The 19,442-nt window shown below is 41.0% G+C and overlaps 1 protein-coding gene across 2 annotated transcripts in view; it reads right to left on the reverse strand.

Moving 5' to 3' along the window:
• Positions 1-19,442, reverse strand: part of RP1 (RP1 axonemal microtubule associated) — a 627,806-nt gene that overhangs the window by 48,914 nt on the left and 559,450 nt on the right. For both annotated transcript variants that reach the window (XM_033933654.1, XM_033933653.1), the window contains 3 exons: positions 10,933-10,983; positions 10,437-10,615; positions 5,642-5,864 (listed from right to left, as the gene is read on the reverse strand). In XM_033933654.1, the coding sequence (XP_033789545.1) occupies positions 5,642-5,864; positions 10,437-10,615; positions 10,933-10,983 (453 nt within the window). The remainder of the gene's footprint in view (positions 1-5,641; positions 5,865-10,436; positions 10,616-10,932; positions 10,984-19,442) is intronic.

Below are 19,442 nucleotides of genomic sequence, written 5' to 3' on the forward strand. Positions count from 1 at the left end.
TTAAGCCCTCCCTCCTGACGTCAGCGCTGACATCGAGAAGATTTCCGTTCGGCTGTGTGCTGCGACAGGGCAGGTAAGGAGAAGGAGACTACCCTCGCGGCTCGAGTGCACTGCGATCCAACCCCGCAGGAACCCCGCGACCCTCGGAGGCGTCCCCACGGGATCCCCGCGACCCTAGGGGGCGTCCCCACGGGATCCCCGTGACCCAAAGGGGGAACCCGTGGGTCCCGCGGGATTCCCGTCATCCCCGTTCCTGTGCAGCTCTCTACTCCTTATCTTAAAAATTTAGATTTGAGGTTTATATATTTTGGGTGTGAAGTCTAGGGAGTTAACTTTCCTGCAATGTCCTAGGGCACGCCCAATTTACACTTTGGTGTCTTTTGAGGTTGAATAGGAACAGAGGCATACAATCTCCAATGTGAAAAGCAAGCTCGACTCGTTAAAAGCAGCTTTTTTCACAGGAAACTTCAGCTACTTGTTACAATTGGGAGAAAGCTGTTAATTTATGGGCCACCAGGTAGCAAATGCATAGCTCCAGCCTTTTCAAAAGTTTTCCAGATAATATTTGGCCATTTAAACTGCTGAAGAGCTATGGCCTAATATTTACAACCCCTTATCTGGACATTGGAAACCTGTTATCTGTATGCATGCTACTGACTGTGCTGATTTTCAGTGACATTATCTGAAGAGTGACTGAAAATCATTACTGACCGCCCCTGTAAAACCCAGATAATGCAGGGGCAGTGCTTGGGCAGTTCCAGGAATTATCTGAGTAGTAATGATATTCACTCTGGATAGTAAGATTAAAAATCACTACTACCAGAATAATGTTGTCATTGACTGTGGTATCTAGATTTATTTATTTTATTTAAAAACACTTTTATCCCACATATCCAAACAATCTGTGCAGGTTACAGAAGTACATGCACATATCAATAAACACCTAGATATAGAAATTATCCAAGTGGCTATGCAAGTAGCCGGACCAACTTCATCCACTCAATATAATAATACACCGGCTAACTATTACATCCCCATATTAATAAAAGGATGGTTATAAGAGAATATTTTGATACTCAATCCTCAGAGGGAAAATGTACCCGTTGGCTCAGGTGAATGAAATACCCTGAACCCACTCTTCACGGGATCTCATAGGATCAAAATATATCATATTATGCAAGATATTTATTAAATTTTTCTGTAATAAATATGAACTTGTACTTAGCTTATAAAGTTCTCTCTTTTTTTGAACTTATTTAAAATAGGAGCGCCTCCACCTTTTATTAATATGGGGATGTGATATTTAGCCGGTGTATTATTATATTGAGCATATCAATAAACAAGCATAAAACAATACAATTTTGTAAAAAAAAAACCAAAATGCTAAAATTGTATATAAAAAAAAGCAAAAGCTAATGATTCAACAGTAAAATAAAACCGTTTCTTGATCACATGTCTTTTTAGCTATAAATTACAATATTATTATTAAGACTTAGCCAAAAGGAAAGATTTATAAACTATAAAGAGTTTTACCTCATGCAAAATTGTCATTTCTTTAATAAGACATTAACTATTTTTTCTGAGGCCCTCCAAGTACCTATAAATCCAAAATGTGGCCATGCAAAGGGTTTGAGTTTGAAACCACTGCTATATAGGAATGTACTATATAAGAGACTCCTGCTGTTCTATGAATGGGTATGTTTCAATGACTTTAATATCTCCACTGTTTAAGTGTACTGTTAGTACCTTCACAAACCTATAGTTGTATACATTCAATATACTTTGTAATTTTGCCAGTCAGCCTTGTTTTGGTTGTTTTCCTGAGAGAAAGGGAAGGAAATCCATTAGCTAACACTCTTCTCCCTGAGGTGGAGACACCAGGCCCCAAGTATCCAGGAACCAGTGGAGACCACTTGAGGTGGACTCTTGTCATGTTGTTCTTGAACCCAGGGATGGCCACAAGGAGGCACTGGAGCCAGAAAAAAAAAACTACATAATAATTATCTTTTGGAATTCAAGCATTTTCATACTACATGCATTGACTTCTATCTCACATCACTCCTATCAAATATAAAGCAATATCTGAGTTTAATCACCCCTTTGTGCACGTTCTTTCTTCACATGTTTAGATACATTCACACTCCTAATACAATTCATAAGGCCTGAATTACCGAATAGATTCTAAGGTTATTAGATAGCACAATTCTAATGACTATTTTCTGGTCAACATTTTACTTGCTGGTAATTTTTCTCCAGATATAATTTTCTTTATGGGAAATTGACAGTTTTCCTATATTTTCCTTTCTTTGATTAACTGTAGGTTGTACGATAACGGGTACAGTCAAATCTTCTATTTCCTACCGATATATCTTAATACAATAGGGCTCCTTTTACTAAACCATGGAAGAGCTTCATACCGTAGACCAGTGAGATAAATGCTCTGACGCTCATTTAGTTCCTATGAGCGTTGGAGCATTTACCTTGCTGGCCCGTGGTAAGAAGCTCTTCTGTGGTTCAGTAAAACCCACTGACAGTGTTTCTAAATTAGCCAATAAAAAAAACCATAATTAACTCTCCCCCCCCACCCCTTTTACAAAACCGTGGAAGCAGTTTATAGTGCAGGCCAGCACGCTGAATGTTCTGCGCTGCTTCCGATGCTCATAGGAACTCTATGAGTGTCGGGAGCAGCGCAGAGCATTCAGCGCACCGACCTGCGCTAAAAAGCACTTCCGCAGTTTTGTAAAAGGGGAGGAAGGAGTACATTATTAAGAAATATTGCAGGTCTTGTGACTGAAGTCATTTTTCAATCTGTTTACTTAAGTAGTTTCCTGCTAATAAAAATGAATTATTTGTTCATTCATTTGAAGAACACAAGTGTTATAAATTAGATAAGGCTCGATTCATGTCTGAAAAATTTCCAACAGAGAAAGTTTGCCAGCTCCAGTGAATAAATAAATGTGCTTCTAGCTTTAGAAGAAACATTCTGGCGTGGCAGAAGGACTAGGCATCTCAAAACATTTGTGTAAATATTTTTTTTATAAAGGATTTTTTAATGATGTTGGGTTCTGGTTTGGTCCACCTAGTTCAATACTATATTATATAGTGGATTCAATGTTGCAAAATCCCCAATGCAAACTAGTCCCATGTGAAAGGGCATTTGGGGTGTGTGAGTGTTTTTGATGTGGTAGGGAGATATCTTTTCACCAAACCCCTCATCCCCAAAGCTGGCCCTGCCACTAATTACACTATGCATCTGCCTAGGGTAGAGGCATTTGGGGGCATTTGAAGAGCAGCATCTCTTCTCCCCTTTCTTACATAACATAACATCGTACTTCTCAACCGTGTAACCATAAGTTCTACGCGGTTTACAAAAGATTAAAAATAAGGACAAGTTAAGGATGACTGAAGGAAAATTAATTGATCAGATATTTAGGAATAAGATATGTTTTCAATTGAGTTCTGAGTGGGCTCCAAGCAATAATAATCAAAATTCTTTATCATGTGAGGCTACCTGGAATGCCATGAAATCTGGTATGATCATGAAATCTCTTACTTTTGCAGCCTTGTACTGACAGAGAAATAAACAAGGCATGAGATTTCCTATTATATTTATGTGATGCTATAGAAAATCTATTAGCCATGTAAGCTGGTGCTGTTCCATATATAACCTTATAACAAAAGCAGCCTAACTTAAACAGAACGCACGCCTCCATTGATAGCCAGTGCAACTCACAGTAAAAAGGAGATACATGATCGTACTTTTTGAGACCATAGATCATTCTAACCGCTGTGCTCTGGATCAGTATAAGTCTAGCCATATCTTGGGAACTGTTAAATATACAACATTACAGTAATCCAAAAGACTCAATAACAAAGACTGTACCAAGAGTTTAAAAGCCGAAAACTCAAAAAAGGGTCTAATGGTGCGCAATTTCCAAAGCGTGTAATAACTCTTGCGTACCACAGTATCTATTTGTTTTCTCAGTCAGATGCTGATCCAAAACAACTCCAACTACTTTATTTGTAGGTTAAATTATATATAAGGAAGAAGTTATACTAATTAAAGGTTCGTGAGTTATCTTATGTGATGATTCGACAAAAAACTTTGTCTTATCAGGGTTAAGCTTAAGTTTAAAATCCTGCATCCTAGAGTTCATCATTTTCAACACAGATTCAATTTTATGAGAAGCATGGGATAGAACTGTACCACAAGGTATAACAATTGTAATATCATCGGCATAACTAAACAATTCAATTTATGTTTCCTGAAATCAGGCCAAAGTTGAATGTAAACTCAGTGCAGGTGTGTGGCCTTTAAAAACAGATCTGTGCTCACGAGCTGCCACATTTATCCTTCTCCTGAAAAAGTGGCTGGGAGTGCAGCAGCACTTGAGTGCAGGTCTGTGTTTAAAGGCTCCGTGCAGGTGCTAAGTCTGCTTTCAACTTTAGCCTAGGTTCAAGAAAAGGTAGAGAAGTGGAAGCAAGATGCTGTACAGGGGGCAGGCATAGTAGGGAAGGAGCCAGGAGATTATTAATGGTAGGTAGGAACTGGAATGGGGTATAATGGCCACCTGAGAAGGAGGGTAAAGAGGGAAGTTCAGTGTTGGAATATGGGAAATTATGGAAGGGAAGGAGAGATGCTGGATTATGGAGGAAGGAAATAGGGAAGGGAAGGGAAGGGAAGGGGAGATGCTGGAGATGATGGGGAGGTGAAGTAGGGCCTTGAGCCATCCCAGGGGAGAGGAATGATTGACTGAAGGTTTTCCTAAGGTATCTGATACTCTTAGGTTGGTCCTGCACACACCTTCTACCCACACACATCACCACGGATACATACCTACATTCTTAAGATAGACACAAATATATATACCATACTGTTCTCATGAACCCCCTATACAGTTCCCCAGCTCAGTAGCCTCACCATCCTACCAAAACACACGTTACCATGTTTTTTCCCCATTGAGTCCCTAACTGCAGTGTTGACTAAAAGCTGCATAAGAGCCCTCCTCTGAAGCTATTCCCTCAGCTCTACTTTTCAGTTGGCAAATGGGTTCTTTCACACTTGAGGCTCTGTTGCATCACTTCCAGGATTTGCTTGAGCGCTACTTTCTCTACTGGACAGGACACTCAAACGTTTTGCATTGTACAGGGCATAGCACTATTGAAAACGCAATGGTTGACCATGCTCATTAGTAGGAACAAGAAATGGTTGCTTTGTTTGCAGATTTTTCAGAATATTTTTCCCGTTTTTGAGGTTTTATTTTGAGGGGGAGGGGTTAATTTCACAGATTCACTTTAGCAGCTTATTTTGGGTGGGTTAAATCAATTATATTCTCCTTAATTTGTAAGTGTACCTAAATATAATCAAGTTTTCATGCACTAAAAATTTTAAGGTGCCGAAATGATACACATGCTAATGAATGTACATGCCCCCGATTCCCCTCACAACCTCCTTCCCTCAGCCTGTGTGTCTTGTAAGCGCGTTGAGAGATGAAAAAGGTTAAAATCACTAGGTTAGGATAGGAAACGTTTGGGAAATCCCTCCCCTCTCTCTCAGTTCCTCAAAATGAAAGCATTTGGTTTCACTTTCTAGCCCTTAATGCCATTCTACTATTTAAGTACAGATTTATATGGTACATACCAGTATGGGATGGCTTTAATGGCCACTCTATCGGGATTTCAATCCATCTATCTCCATTAAAAGAAAGAGGCAGTGTTTTATTTATGGTGTGGCTAAAGGTGTCCAGGGTTTCTTTGTTCTGCATTTTGAAGTGAAGAAGAGAAGCCTTTGGTATGTCACCTGACAAACTCTCAAGCCCAAGTCGAACTTTATAGAGCTCCCCTAGATCAGAAGGGAGATGCACCTAGGAAATATATATTGAAATAATTTAACTTACATTATGTGCAGCTTTCTTGAGAAGAAATCATTATAAAGTACATTCTGGCTTCTTTTAAAATACAATAAAATCAAGACTTATTAAATAATATAGGTTATATTGATAAAGATGAATGTCTCCACATTTTGTTTACAAGAATTCTCTTAGTGGCAGTAAGTTTAATAACAAGATCAAATCAAACAAATTCTTATATTAGCTGTGGTCCACATTTTGTATGACATAAGTACAATAGGCTATATTTAGTAAATGGTTCCAAAAAGATCCACACTAAATTGACATATCTACAAAGGGTGCTCATTAATTTACAGAATACTAGCTTAACACAGATCTCACAACTAACATTGATGCCTGCTGAAACCTGGTGCAATGCCGGCACCCAGCTTAAGCTTGGATATGAATTATTCTATAACATCACACCTAAATTCTGGGAATGCCCCCTGATTTATCTATACTCATCTCCTAGCTATGAAATTTAGGCACTGACATTATAAAATAGCGACTCGGCCAGATGCACAAGCAAATCCAAAATGATGCTAATTATAGTATGTCCTCATTAACTCCATTTGCACATGCATCTGGCCTGTGTGTCCAGTTTGGGGTGGCATATATAGAAACTGGGAGAATATTTATAGTCTTATGGACTCTTTGAAGACAATTCTTTAAGTGTCAGTGGCTATATGTGCTCTGCATCCATAAATAGTGGGAAAAAAAAAATAGCCATTTAGCTGAGAAAGTGGAATAGCACATGTAAATGCTATGACATTCAACTGTAAAGAACCCTGAATTCAGTGTTTGAGAAAGAACTTTGAATTCTACATCTGAGCATTTTGATATTAAGAAGAGTACTGCCAGATAAGTGCTTATTTACTGAGATTTGCTACTGGAAGTGCAATGATTGAGAAATGAGCCATTGATCAGCGGGCTTTCGGTCCAGATTGGTCTTGTGGTCTCACAAGTTACATCAACTTCTATGAGCACTTTGAGAGGCTACTTGTATGTTTAAAAAACATTGCCTGGAGCTATTGTTTGATATTGGTTGGCATTTTGCTCTAGTTGCATTGTATGGACTTTTGTCCCCAAGTGAGTTAGGTTTGATTCAACTGCAAAAGGCATGGGCAGGGCTCCAAGTTATAAAGATAACTTACAGAAAACTGTAAGTAATGTGTTCCCTTAACATATTTATGTGCCCACAGTAACACAGTATAATTGTGTGTGCCTAAATGTAAGATGGGAATAACTAGTGAGATAATTAACCCCCTCCTTTACAAAGCCACACTAGCCTTTTTATGTTAAGAATCACCGCCCTGCAAAAGGATCTAGGTGTCATTGTTGAGGATATGTTGAAACCCTCAGCTCCATGTGTGGCAGCAGCTAAGAAAGCAAATGGAATGTTAGGAATTATCAGGAAAGGAATGGAAAACAAAGATGAAAATGTTATAACGGCCTTAATCGCTCTATGATACGGCTGCACCTCGAATACTGTGTGCAGTTTTGGTCGCCGTAGCTCAAGAAAGATATAGCAGAATTAGAAAAGGTACGACAAAAATGATAAAAGGTTTGGGATGACTTCCCTATGAGGAGAGGCTAAAGCGGATAGGGCTCTTCAGCTTGAAGAAGAGATGGCTCAGGGGTGCAGCCAAGTTGATCTTTGCAAAACGCAAATCTGACCATGTCTCCCCACTCCTGTCCAATCTTCATTGGCTCCCAGTGATTTCCAGAATCCATTTCAAATGCTCCTGCCTGGATTTTAAGATCATTCACGGCATTCTTTCTCCCCTAATCCCACTATCCTTTAACATCTCGAATCCTGACTCCACCAGACCTGCCCAAAGATATAAACTATCCTTCCCCTCTCTACACGGTATTCTCTATGCAGGTAAACTGGGAAAATATCTTCTCTTCAAAATCACAGGTCTCTGGAACGACCTTACTATCCCGCTGCGGAACCTGGGCTCTCTCCAACTATTCCGCAAGCAACTGAAAACTTGGCTCTTCTCTAACATGTAATTCTATTTTCCCCCTTACTCTTCCTTTCTATATATAAACTCATGTAAACCTTTTCCTTTCTCTTCTTATATTTAAGTTCTTGTAAACCGTGCCGAGCTCCACTTCCGTGGAGATGATGCGGTATATAAACTTAAGGTTTAGATTAGATTAGATATAACAGAGGTGTATAAAATAGTGAGTGGAGTGGAAAGGGTAGATGTGAATCGCCGGCAGGAGGGATACCCGCAATGTGTGAGTGGGGGGTGGAGTTCTGTCAGGAGGGACTGGGCATCCCGCTTGCCCCTTGCTGGTAGTCTTCATGGGGGGGAGGGGGGAACGAGTTGCTGCAAAACTTATCACGGCAGGGGCAAGCTCAGGGGCAACCCGATTCTCTAACCAGTGCCTGTGACATGGACACTGTTTAGAGAATTGGGTTATTAGGCGGGCTTAGGCATCTGTCCGTGAGGACAGATGGAATTTTCTATAGGACGCCTGTGTGCTATTCTCAAAAGCTGCTTACGCAGCTTCTGAGACTGGGCGTCCTATATAGAATCTGGCCCAAAATGTTTTTGTTGATTAAAATTCATTTTGCTGTAATGTCATACCATTTATTACATTGTTGATTAATGCTATATAGTGCAAAGATTTCAAAATTTTATGTACTTTTCTCTTTCTCATCTACCATGTTTAGAAAAAATCTGAACGACTCCAATCCTAAATTTGTCCTTAAGGTAAACATGTTTAGTAATATTTTGTCTTTGGAAATGCATCATTCCGTGGCATAGTAGTAACTATTGATTCCTATAGAATGAAATTTGTAGTGACTTTTAGATCAATGTTCAGGGTAGTTTTGAAGAATTACACTTGCAAATTTAACTGCACCTAAATTTCATATATTTTTATTTATTTATTAGGATATTTACTGCCTTTTTGAAGAATAAGCTAAACATAAGGCTTCTTATACTAAAGGGCATTAGAGATTTTTAGCATGGGCTGGCAAGGTAAATGCTCCGATGCTCACAGAATTCCTGTCAGCATTGGAGCATTTATCTTGCCGGCCCGTGCTAGAAACCTGTAGCGCCATTTAGTAAAACCCAGTGTAATAAATAAATACATAAATATGGGGTCGATATTCAAAATTACAGTAAAACCGTTACAATTAACTTGGTATGCAAGTGTTTTGCAAGACAAGCAAAACATTTTATTAAATTTTAATCTGGTATACAAGCGAGGTTTTGCAATACAAGTACGTATAGTATTTTGTCTTAAAGTTTTTGGGTTGTGGAACGAATCGTCTGCGTTTCCATAATATTTGGAACTCGCACCCTGCATTCAGACATCTCATAACTCCTCAACTTTAAATAAATAAAAACACTTACAATTTAAACTTTGGCAGAAATTTGGCCACAGCTTTATTAATTATCATACTTTAGTAACAATGCAACTCAAATTCATATCTCTCATCCTAGGTGGCCTTCCTGATTCCCATTCCAACAGCTAGTCGGTCCCGACCTAGCTGCTTATCCCAACATCCCAATACATTATATTCATTCCAAATATCTCATTTGCAAGACCTGCGGTGTCGCCCGGCCTCACCTCAGTCTGTGGTGGTACCGCACACAGCATTCATCATTATATTTCATAAGTATTTTCCCATAATCCCTGGCCACCTGTAGGCATCCATTCTCATTTACCGCCCAAGCTGCAACCGCCAACCCCCCCATTGTACCCCCCATGCCCACCCACCCAAACACAGATCTCAGAACCCAACAACAAACACCCCAACAACTGTAACAAACCCAAACATAACTCGCCCCCCCCCCTCTAAAACCACACTCACTCACCAAAAAGAGAGACAGTGACAACAGAACATGAGGGAGGGAAGGGCGGGAATTAAAACTTCAAACTACCCTCACAAATCCAAATTTTCTATCTCCTCTTACTGCCTACCCTCCTCAGACCCCAACCTCCCACAGACAAACTTCTCAGAATTCTCCCGCACAAATAAACCAATCACATCATTCCCTTTCCCACCAATCATTACCTTTCACACCTCTGTTTCCAATCATCAATAAATCTTCCTCTTCCCATTACTTCCACTCTTTATAAAGTTCCATTCAATCCCCTTAATTATTTAAACTTCCTCACCTCCTCCCCCCACCCCAGCCCCGAACTTCCTCTTTTTTCTCTTGCAGGGCTCGTCCAATATTAAGAGCCCTTTGATTATTTCAAAGGGCTTACCTTATTTCTTATGGGGAAATTCGCTTTTATATATGAGTGGTTTGGAGTACAAGTTTTCGGAATGAATTATGCTCATAAACCAAGGTTTTACTGTATTTAAATAGCTGGGAGAGGTCCGGCATTGAATATCTGGGGATAAAGCTGGAGGTGGCAAAAAAAAAAAAAAATGCTGACTGCTGCCAGCTGAATACCTGCCATTTAATATTTGCACAAAGTTTGGCAAAAGTATTGTACAACAACAAAGACAGGACAATCCTTGAATACAGAACACAAACCAATAGGTGTTTAGGGTATATTAGAAAGTAACAGTACCTCATACTTTAGCGAATGATTTGCCTGGTATTCTTCACTGCTTGCTATTTTAATTGTCTCAGACTTGCCTTTCCCTCCATAAAGCACTATTACCAAGTTAGAAGGAATCCTTTTAGAATCTTTGTGCTGTCCAACTCCTCCTACTTGACCCATTGTCAATGAAATTTTCCATTTTCCATCTCCGTAAAAAGTATATAAAATAAAGACAGGTAAGACAATTGACAATACAAACTCTAGTTTCATAAGAATTCACTTCTCTGAACCCCTTCCTCCCCACCCCCTAGCACACATTTACATAGAATGAAATAGAACTTTCTGTTTCTTCTTTGGCAAACTATAAGGACAGGTTAGAAGTTGTAAAAAATACTATAAGAAGAGGCCCATATTTTGAATCATCATCTTTTTATCTTTAGCAATGCACAAAGGGTAATTATTCACATTTTTAAATGCAAAGGCAATATCTGATAAAGCAGGGCCTGAATTTTCGAAAGGTTACCTGATTTCATTTGCTGCTTTCCAGGCGACTGGGTTACTTCATTGCCATAATCTGGAAAGCAAAGTAGGTGGTTACAATCCTGCAGATAAAATCCAGAAGACAGAAAGTGGAACCAGCCACAAAAATGTGCGAAGATCCAAAGAGTTTATTCATGAAGCAATACAATAGGTCTCTCCATAATAAACTGTTTTGATCTTCGCATCTCTTCGTGGCTAGTTCTACTTTTTATCTCCTTCATAAATCTGGAAAACAACTGCATATATACTGATCATTTATAGGAATACATTTCACCAAACAGCCTACACACTAGAAACTATTTGCTCAGTAGTTGCGCCCATATTTTGGAATGCCCTTCCCCTAACACTTCGGCAAGAACTAATTTAAACAATCTCAAAACCAATCTTAAAACTTCTCTTTTCAAAGATGCCTATGAGATTTACAATCTCCCTTGAAAAGAGAAGACTGAAAGGGGACATGATCGAAACATTCAAGATAATGAAGGGAATAGACTTAGTAGATAAAGACAGGTTGTTCACTCTCTCCAAGGTGGAGAGAATGAGAGGGCACTCTCTAAAGTTGAAAGGGGATAGATTCTGTACAAACGTAAGGAAGTTCTTCTTCACCCAGAGAGTGGTAGAGAACTGGAATGCTCTTCCAGAGTCTGTTATAAGGGAAAACACCCTCCAGGGATTCAAGACAAGGCTGGACAAGTTCCTGCTGAACCAGAACAAACGCAGGTAGGGCTGGTCTCGGTTAGGGCACTGGTCTTTGACCTGGGGCTGCCGCGTGGGTGGACTGCTGGGCACAATGGACCACTGGTCTGACCCAGCAGCGGCTGTTGTTATGTTCTTAAAAAAGAGAGACAAACGCAACGCTATTCTGTTCCTGACCTTCCCTCTCCCATGTCATTCGTTTCCTGTACCCTATCTTTTTATTTCTAATATTGTACCCTTACCCTTACCCTCTCCCATTTTGTTTCTTTGTCCTATTTGTCAGTGTTGGTTTGTTCGTCTTTCCCCCAGGTTTTTAAATAATCTTTAAGATTGGAACGTTGTAAACCGCTTTGGTATGTAAAAGCGGTATATCAAGTCTGAATAAACTTGAAACTTTAGTAATACCGAAAGCTGATCTAGTTTCTTGTGAAACTAAGGGGCAAAGTCAATAGAATGACAGCTGGTATATGATAATAACCTCCTGCTGCCATATAGAATAAAACATGTTGAGACATTCAGACTGAAAAAATAAAATGGCAAGGGAAAGTCAAACGTTTGTTGACAAAGCAAGAGATCACTCTACTAGAACCTGACTTCCCACTGAAGTCCCCTATTATACCAAGTAAGAAACTCACAGAAAACAGAGAGATACTGCTTCAGGACAAAGACAGTGTACTCTTCCTGCTGTTAGTGAAAATCTATTCTCTGGCTGACTTGAGAGCTTTAGGGAAGCATCAGCCAGTCTTTTCATAAGTGTCTACATTTTGTCATACATTTATTTAAGTTTTGTGATTTGACCGGCTGCGTCTCAGCAATCGTAATTCTAATGTGCTTGAAGGTAGACGGCAGCCTTTTGACTGACTGAAATAAAAGGCTTGTTCTTTTATTGGCTAAATGCTTTCTCTTTACATATTTGCTTTCATGAGCTAATAGGGGCCAGTCATCCAGCAATTCTAATGGCCCACAGGTTTTATTTTATTTGCTGTAATATATTTGAAGGTGTTGCCTGGTTAATTTTTATTTTGTTTTGCTGTTTCAACTCCAGCTATTTGTGCTATGTGGAGTTTTGTGGAGCAACACCCAAGGCCACACAATATTTAACAACTCCACTGCTAATAATATAAAAAAAAGGTGAATATACAATAATATAGGAATAAAGGAAGGAAAAAGGCTTAGAGATCTTCAGCCAAATACCATTATTTCTCTAAATGTGTATCAACATTCTAGTTATTGGTATACAAAACCGTCCCTTTTAAGCTTGACAAATAGAAACTCTATAAAAAAAGTAAAAACTTATCTAAAAAAAAAATAAATTTTCATGAGTGTAGTCCTTTTTTGATAGTGGCCTGGATTTTGCACTGTCACATTGATGTATCAGGAAATACTTGGGATCTTAAACTCCCAAAAGCAAAAAATGTAATCAAAGTCTCACTAGCTACTGACTTAATACTTGCTACTTTCATACTGTAGTCATTTATCTCTATCTATGTGAAACAAATAAGACGGCCATATTTAAAAAGACATTAGTGGTACCACAAACCATTAGAGTGACCAAGGGTTAATCTGACAGAGTGAGTGGCATCTATGACCCTAACAGATGTAGCATAACTGCCTTAGGCTTCAAAGAAGTCTCTGGATAATCACTGAAGGATGGAAGTTGTGGAGGCAGACACAGTCAAAGTTGAAGAAATCTTTGAAAATCTTTATTAAAATAGAGTAGCATTTTACAAGCATTTGGGGCTCCTTTTACAAAGGTGCGCTAGGGCCTTAATGCTCGTAATAGCACGTGTTAAATTCCCGAGCGCGCTAGCCACTACTGCCTCCTTTTTAGGAGGTGGTAGATTTTCGGCTACCCTGCGTTAGTCCACATGGCAGTTTTTATACTTTTAGACAATTTAGAATGGCCCATCAGTTATTTTAACATTTTTATTATTTTTGTGTGTTTTATTTGTTTATAAAGTTGACTTGAGCTTCAGTGTTTTACAGCATTTCAGTAAAGATCATGTGACCTCGCAAATGCTTACGCGCAGTAGCCTTACTAATAGTCTATGATGCCCATGCCCTCTTTGGAGTCATGAGGTTCTGCCTTGGCTAAATAGCACTAAATTTTGAGAAAAGCTTCCTCACTGTACTGTTTTTTTTTACCATCCACAGCAATGCCTTATAGTGGTGTCTTTTCCTAACACTATTCCCCTCTTTTATTAAGGTGCGCTAGTCGATTTAGCGTGCACTAAATGCTAACACATCCATAGAATATAATGGACGCGTTAGCATTTAGCACACGCTAAATTGGCTAGTATGCCTTATTATAAGGATCCCTATGTAACATAGCTTGACCTGGTTCCCATACATTTTATATACGAGAGAACAAGCCTCTACACCAGGGGTAGGGAACTCCTGTCCTCGAAAGCCGTATTCCAGTCGGGTTTTCAGGATTTCCCCAATGAATATGCATTGAAAGCATTGCATGCAAATAGATCTCATGCATATTCATTGAGGAAATCCTGAAAATCCAACTGGAATACGGCTCTCGAGGACTGGAGTTCCCTACCCCTGCTCTACACAATCTGTATTTCTTGTGCATTTCCTTCAGATTTACTTTTTTTATATACAGTATATGATGATTTTAAGAATGTATTATTTTTTCAACTATTTATTGGTTATGTATTTGTTACAGTTGTTGGGGTGTTTGTTGTTGGGTTCTGAGATCTGTGTTTGGGTGGGTGGGCATGGGGGGTACAATGGGGGGGTTGGCGGTTGCAGCTTGGGCGGTAAATGAGAATGGATGCCTACAGGTGGCCAGGGATTATGGGTTATATAATTTATTTACATATTTTTAATGCTTTGTTTGTATATACGTGGAGGGGCATAATCAAAAAAAGCGTCTAAGTCCCTTTTTGGACTAAGTCCTTAAACGTTCAAAGCAGAAGCAGGGAAAGTGTCCATAACCAAAACAAACGTCCTTGTTTTGATTATGGCCTGCCTCTACTAAACGCCCAGATCACCACTACGTCTAAAAGTACACCCCCACGACATAGAAACATAGAAACATAGAAACATAGAAATAGACGGCAGATAAGGGCCACGGCCCATCAAGTCTGCCCACTCCAATGACCCTCCCTATCTATCTTTGCGGATAGATCCCACATGTTTGTCCCATTTGGCCTTAAAATCTTGCACGCTTCTGGCCTCAATAACCTGAAGTGGAAGACTATTCCAGCGATCAACCACCCTTTCTGTGAAGAAGAACTTCCTAGTGTCACCGTGCAGTTTCCCTCCCCTGATTTTCCACTGATGTCCCCTTGTTGCCGCGGGACCCTTGAAAAAGAAGATATCCTCTTCTACTTCGATGCGACCCGTGAGGTACTTGAATGTCTCGATCATATCTCCCCTCTCTCTTCGTTCCTCGAGTGAGTAGAGCTGCAACTTCCCTAACCGCTCCTCGTACGGGAGCTCCTTGAGTCCCGAGACCATCCTGGTGGCCATTCTCTGGACCGATTCCAGTCTCAGTACATCCTTGCGGTAATGTGGCTTCCAAAATTGTACACAGTACTCCAGGTGCGGTCTCACCATGGATCTATACAGTGGCATAATGACTTCCGGTTTACGGCTGACGAAACTCCTGCGTATGCAACCTATGATTTGCCTTGCTTTGGATGAAGCTTGCTCAACTTGATTTGCAGACTTCATGTCTTCCCTGACAATCACTCCTAAGTCTCTTTCTGCTTCAGTTTTTGTCAAGATCTCGCCATTTAGGGTGTAAAGTTTGCGTGGATTTCGGCTTCCCAGGTGCATGACTTTGCATTTTTTGGCATTGAAACTGAGCTGCCAGGACCTAGACCAGTGCTCCAGTAGAAGTAGGTCATGCATCATGTCATCTGCCATTGAATTATTGTCTGTTGTGCTCTTGTTCACTACATTGCTTAGCTTGGCATCATCGGCGAATAAAGTTATTCTTCCTCGGAGCCCTTCTGTCAAGTCTCCTATGTAGATGTTGAACAAGATCGGGCCCAGGACGGAGCCCTGTGGCACTCCACTTATCACCTCTGACATTTCGGAGGGGGTGCCATTCACCACTACCCTCTGAAGCCTACCTCCAAGCCAGTTCCCAACCCAATTTGTCAATGTGTCGCCCAGACCTAAAGAACTCATCTTGCTTAGCAACCTGCGGTGTGGTACGCTATCAAATGCTTTGCTGAAATCTAGGTAGACAATGTCCAGGGACTCACCAGCATCCAGCTTCCTCGTTACCCAGTCAAAGAAGCTGATCAGGTTGGATTGGCAGGATCTCCCCTTAGTAAATCCATGCTGGCGGGGATCCCTTAGTTTCTCCTCGTCCATGATTCTATCCAATTGGTGTTTGATTAGGGTTTCCATTAGTTTGCTCACTATCGATGTGAGACTCACTGGTCTGTAATTTGCCATCTCCATCTTGGAGCCTTTCTTGTGGAGTGGGATGACGTTAGCTGTCTTCCAGTCCATCGGGACGTTACCTGTACTAAGGGAGAGATTGAAGAGCGCGGATAGCGGTTCCGCTAGGACATCACCCAACTCCCTGAGCACCCTAGGGTGTAGGTTGTCAGGCCCCATTGCCTTGTTGACCTTGATTTTTGACAGCTCGCAATAGACGCTGCTGGGTGTAAACTTGAAATTACTAAACGGGTCAACTGATTTAACCCTTGTCTGTGGCTGAGGGCCGATTCCCGGCGCCTCGCGGGTGAAGACTGAGCAGAAGTATTTATTTAACAGTTGGGCTTTTTCCGAGTCCGTTTCTACATAGTCTCCGTCTGGTTTTCTTAGACGTACTATCCCTCCCGAGTTCTTATTTCTGTCACTGATATACCTGAAGAAAGATTTATCTCCTTTCTGGATGTTCTTTGCTAGAGACTCCTCCATGCGGAATTTGGCCTCCCTAACTGCTGCTTTGACGGCCCTTGACTTGGCCAGATATTTTACTCTAGAGTCCTGTGTCCCTGATTGTTTGTAGGAGATGAATGCTTTTTTCTTCTCTTTGATGATGTCCGAGATCTCCGTAGAGAACCACTGTGGCTTGTTGTTCCTACTCCGTTTGCTTACTGATTTAACATAGCGGTTTGTTGCTTCCTGTATGGTGGCTTTCAGAGTTGACCACATTTCTTCCACGCTGTCGGTGTCTGCTTGGCTTTGTAGCGCCTGGTGAACGAAGTCTCCCATGTCTTGGAATTTTGTGTCTTTGAATTTGAGAACCTTGGTCATTGATGTAGATTTCGTGAAACCTTTCCTGATATTGAACCATATCATATTGTGGTCACTGGAGGCCAAAGTTTCACCCACCGAGACCTCTGTGATACTTTCCCCATTGGTAAGTACTAGGTCCAGTATTGCCTGATCCCTTGTTGGTTCAGATACCAGTTGCCTGAGTCTTGCTCCATTCAAAGAGTTTAATAGTTTTCTGCTGTTGCCGGAAGAAGAGGAAAGTGTGACCCAATCCACATCAGGCATGTTGAAGTCACCTACCAATACTGTGTCACCTCGTAAGGTGATATTCTCTATATCTCCGATTAATTCCTTATCTAGGTCATCTTGATGTCTTGGGGGTCTGTATACTACGCCAAGATACAGGCATTTGTCCTTCCCTCTGGCCAAATTTACCCAAAGGGATTCCCCAGTGTACTGTACATCCGTGATTCTGGTGACCTTAATGTCATCTTTAGTATATAATGCTACACCTCCTCCCATTTTACCCTCCCTGTCCCGGCGAAGCAAGTTGTAACCTGGTATGACCATGTCCCACCCGTGAGAGTCTGTGAGCCAGGTCTCAGATATCGCCACTACATCCAGGTCAGCATTCCTCATTTCTGTTTCTAAGTCTAGGATCTTATTTCCCAGACTGTGGGCGTTGACGTACATAGCCCTCCACGTTGTGTATTTGTTGTATCTCAGTGGGGACGATCCCTCTTTATCAACTAGGACCCCATTAGCATTATTCGCATGTCTCTTACACTCCCTAACATTATTTGCCTGTCTCTTACACTTCATAGACCCAGAGCTAAAGCTTGAACCTGTCTCGGACTCCCCATGACTATAGTGTGCTCCTATCTCAGACTCGGTAATGTGTGTACTCTGTGGGGCTATTCCCGTTTGGGCTACTCGAGCTCCTTTAGTGCGATTTGCAACGTGTGCACTCTCTCTGGACCCAGAATTATAATGTGTACCCCGTCTAGACCCAGAATCGCTATGTATCCTCCCCCTAGAACCAAAATTGTAATGTGTCCCAGAAATATAGTATTTACTTAGCTCAGTCTCAAAAGAGTATTGGTAGCTTAGCTCGTCATGTGGGTTGTTTGTGCCCGTACCCTCCCCCAACTTACCTAGTTTAAAGCCTACACTTTTTGGCCATAATGAACCAAAAAAATGCCTAAGCCCCAAACGTCCAAAAGAAGGGCTTTTAGGCGAAGGAGGAGCCAGTCCTTCGCCTAAAAGTTGGATTCTGTAACCGGTGTCTGTCAAAAACAACACCGGTTACAGAATCCCCCCCCCCCCCACAATGATCCAGGCAGGAGGGTGCACAAGCCCTCCTGCCATGTCGAACCGCGACCCCCCCCAACAACATACCTTTAATGTTGGTCAGACGGACGGGTGCCACACAATCCCATCAACCATCCCACTGTGAGACTTACATACCTCTGCTCCAAGGCCCCCAAAACAGCAGCAGCAGCAATCTGAATGGGCTGCTTTGCGGTCTTCCCCGCTGGGGCCAGGCCTTTCCTCTGCAGCATTTTTATATCCCTCTCACCCATCCCCCTGTGCAGCAGAACCCCACTGACCTCTCACTGTGACGCGGCAAAGGGAAAGCCCCAGTGGGGAAGACCATGAAACATCCCGTTCAGAGTGCTGCTGCCACTGCTGCTTTAGGAGGCCTTGGAGTGGAGGTATGTCAGGTCTCACCAGGGTGGGGATCACTAAATTGACAAGACTGAATTTTTTTGGTGAATCGGGCAACACTAGTGTCTGGGATGGAGTCAGGGGCTTCGGGGGTTGATCTTAACTAGGGCTTATTTTTAGGGTAAGGCTTAAATTAGGAGCATCTTTAAAATCATGTGAGGGCTTATTTCTGGGATAGGTCTTATTTTCGTGAAAACAGAGTATATTAAATGTGAGAGAGTGGTAGTGTCTTATAGACTCCCTCACAGTGTCTAAATTGTGGCAAACATTTATCAAGAATGTTGACTTTTGCCCATCAAATGCTGATCCAACTGCAAACCATCTTAGTGAATTTCACAAGTGAGCAAAGTTGAAAAACTGTCCACTTTGTCATAAAAAATAATTTCTGGTTTACTTTAACTATTGTTTATGTGACAAAGTAGACAGTTTTTCAACTTTGCTCACTTGTGAAATTCACTAAGATGGTTTGAAGTTGGATCATTTACTATTATCTTGGTTGAACTTGCCTAAGCATGGTCTTTCTCTGCTCTTGTTGGATATGATGAATCATAGTTTAGTATCAGGAAATGTTCTAGATTCTTGGAAGTTTTCAGTGGTTCGACCTTTACTGAAGAATGCAATGGAGGTTCAATCTCAGTCTCAAAACTATAGACCTATATTGAATTTGCCTATTCTGCCTAAAATTATTTAACAGCTAGTTTTAGAACAACTGGTGAGATTTGTTAAATCAAATAATTTTTTACATCTATGACAAGGTGGGTTTAGAGAAGGTCATAGAACTGAGACTTTGATTACAGCTATGTTAAGTGAGCTCTATGAAATTTTGGATAGTGCAAACATAGCATTGGCCATATCTTTAGATTTAGCTTCGGC

Source organism: Geotrypetes seraphini, chromosome 2 (genome assembly GCF_902459505.1).
Source record: "Geotrypetes seraphini chromosome 2, aGeoSer1.1, whole genome shotgun sequence".
NCBI classification, from domain to species: domain Eukaryota; kingdom Metazoa; phylum Chordata; class Amphibia; order Gymnophiona; family Dermophiidae; genus Geotrypetes; species Geotrypetes seraphini.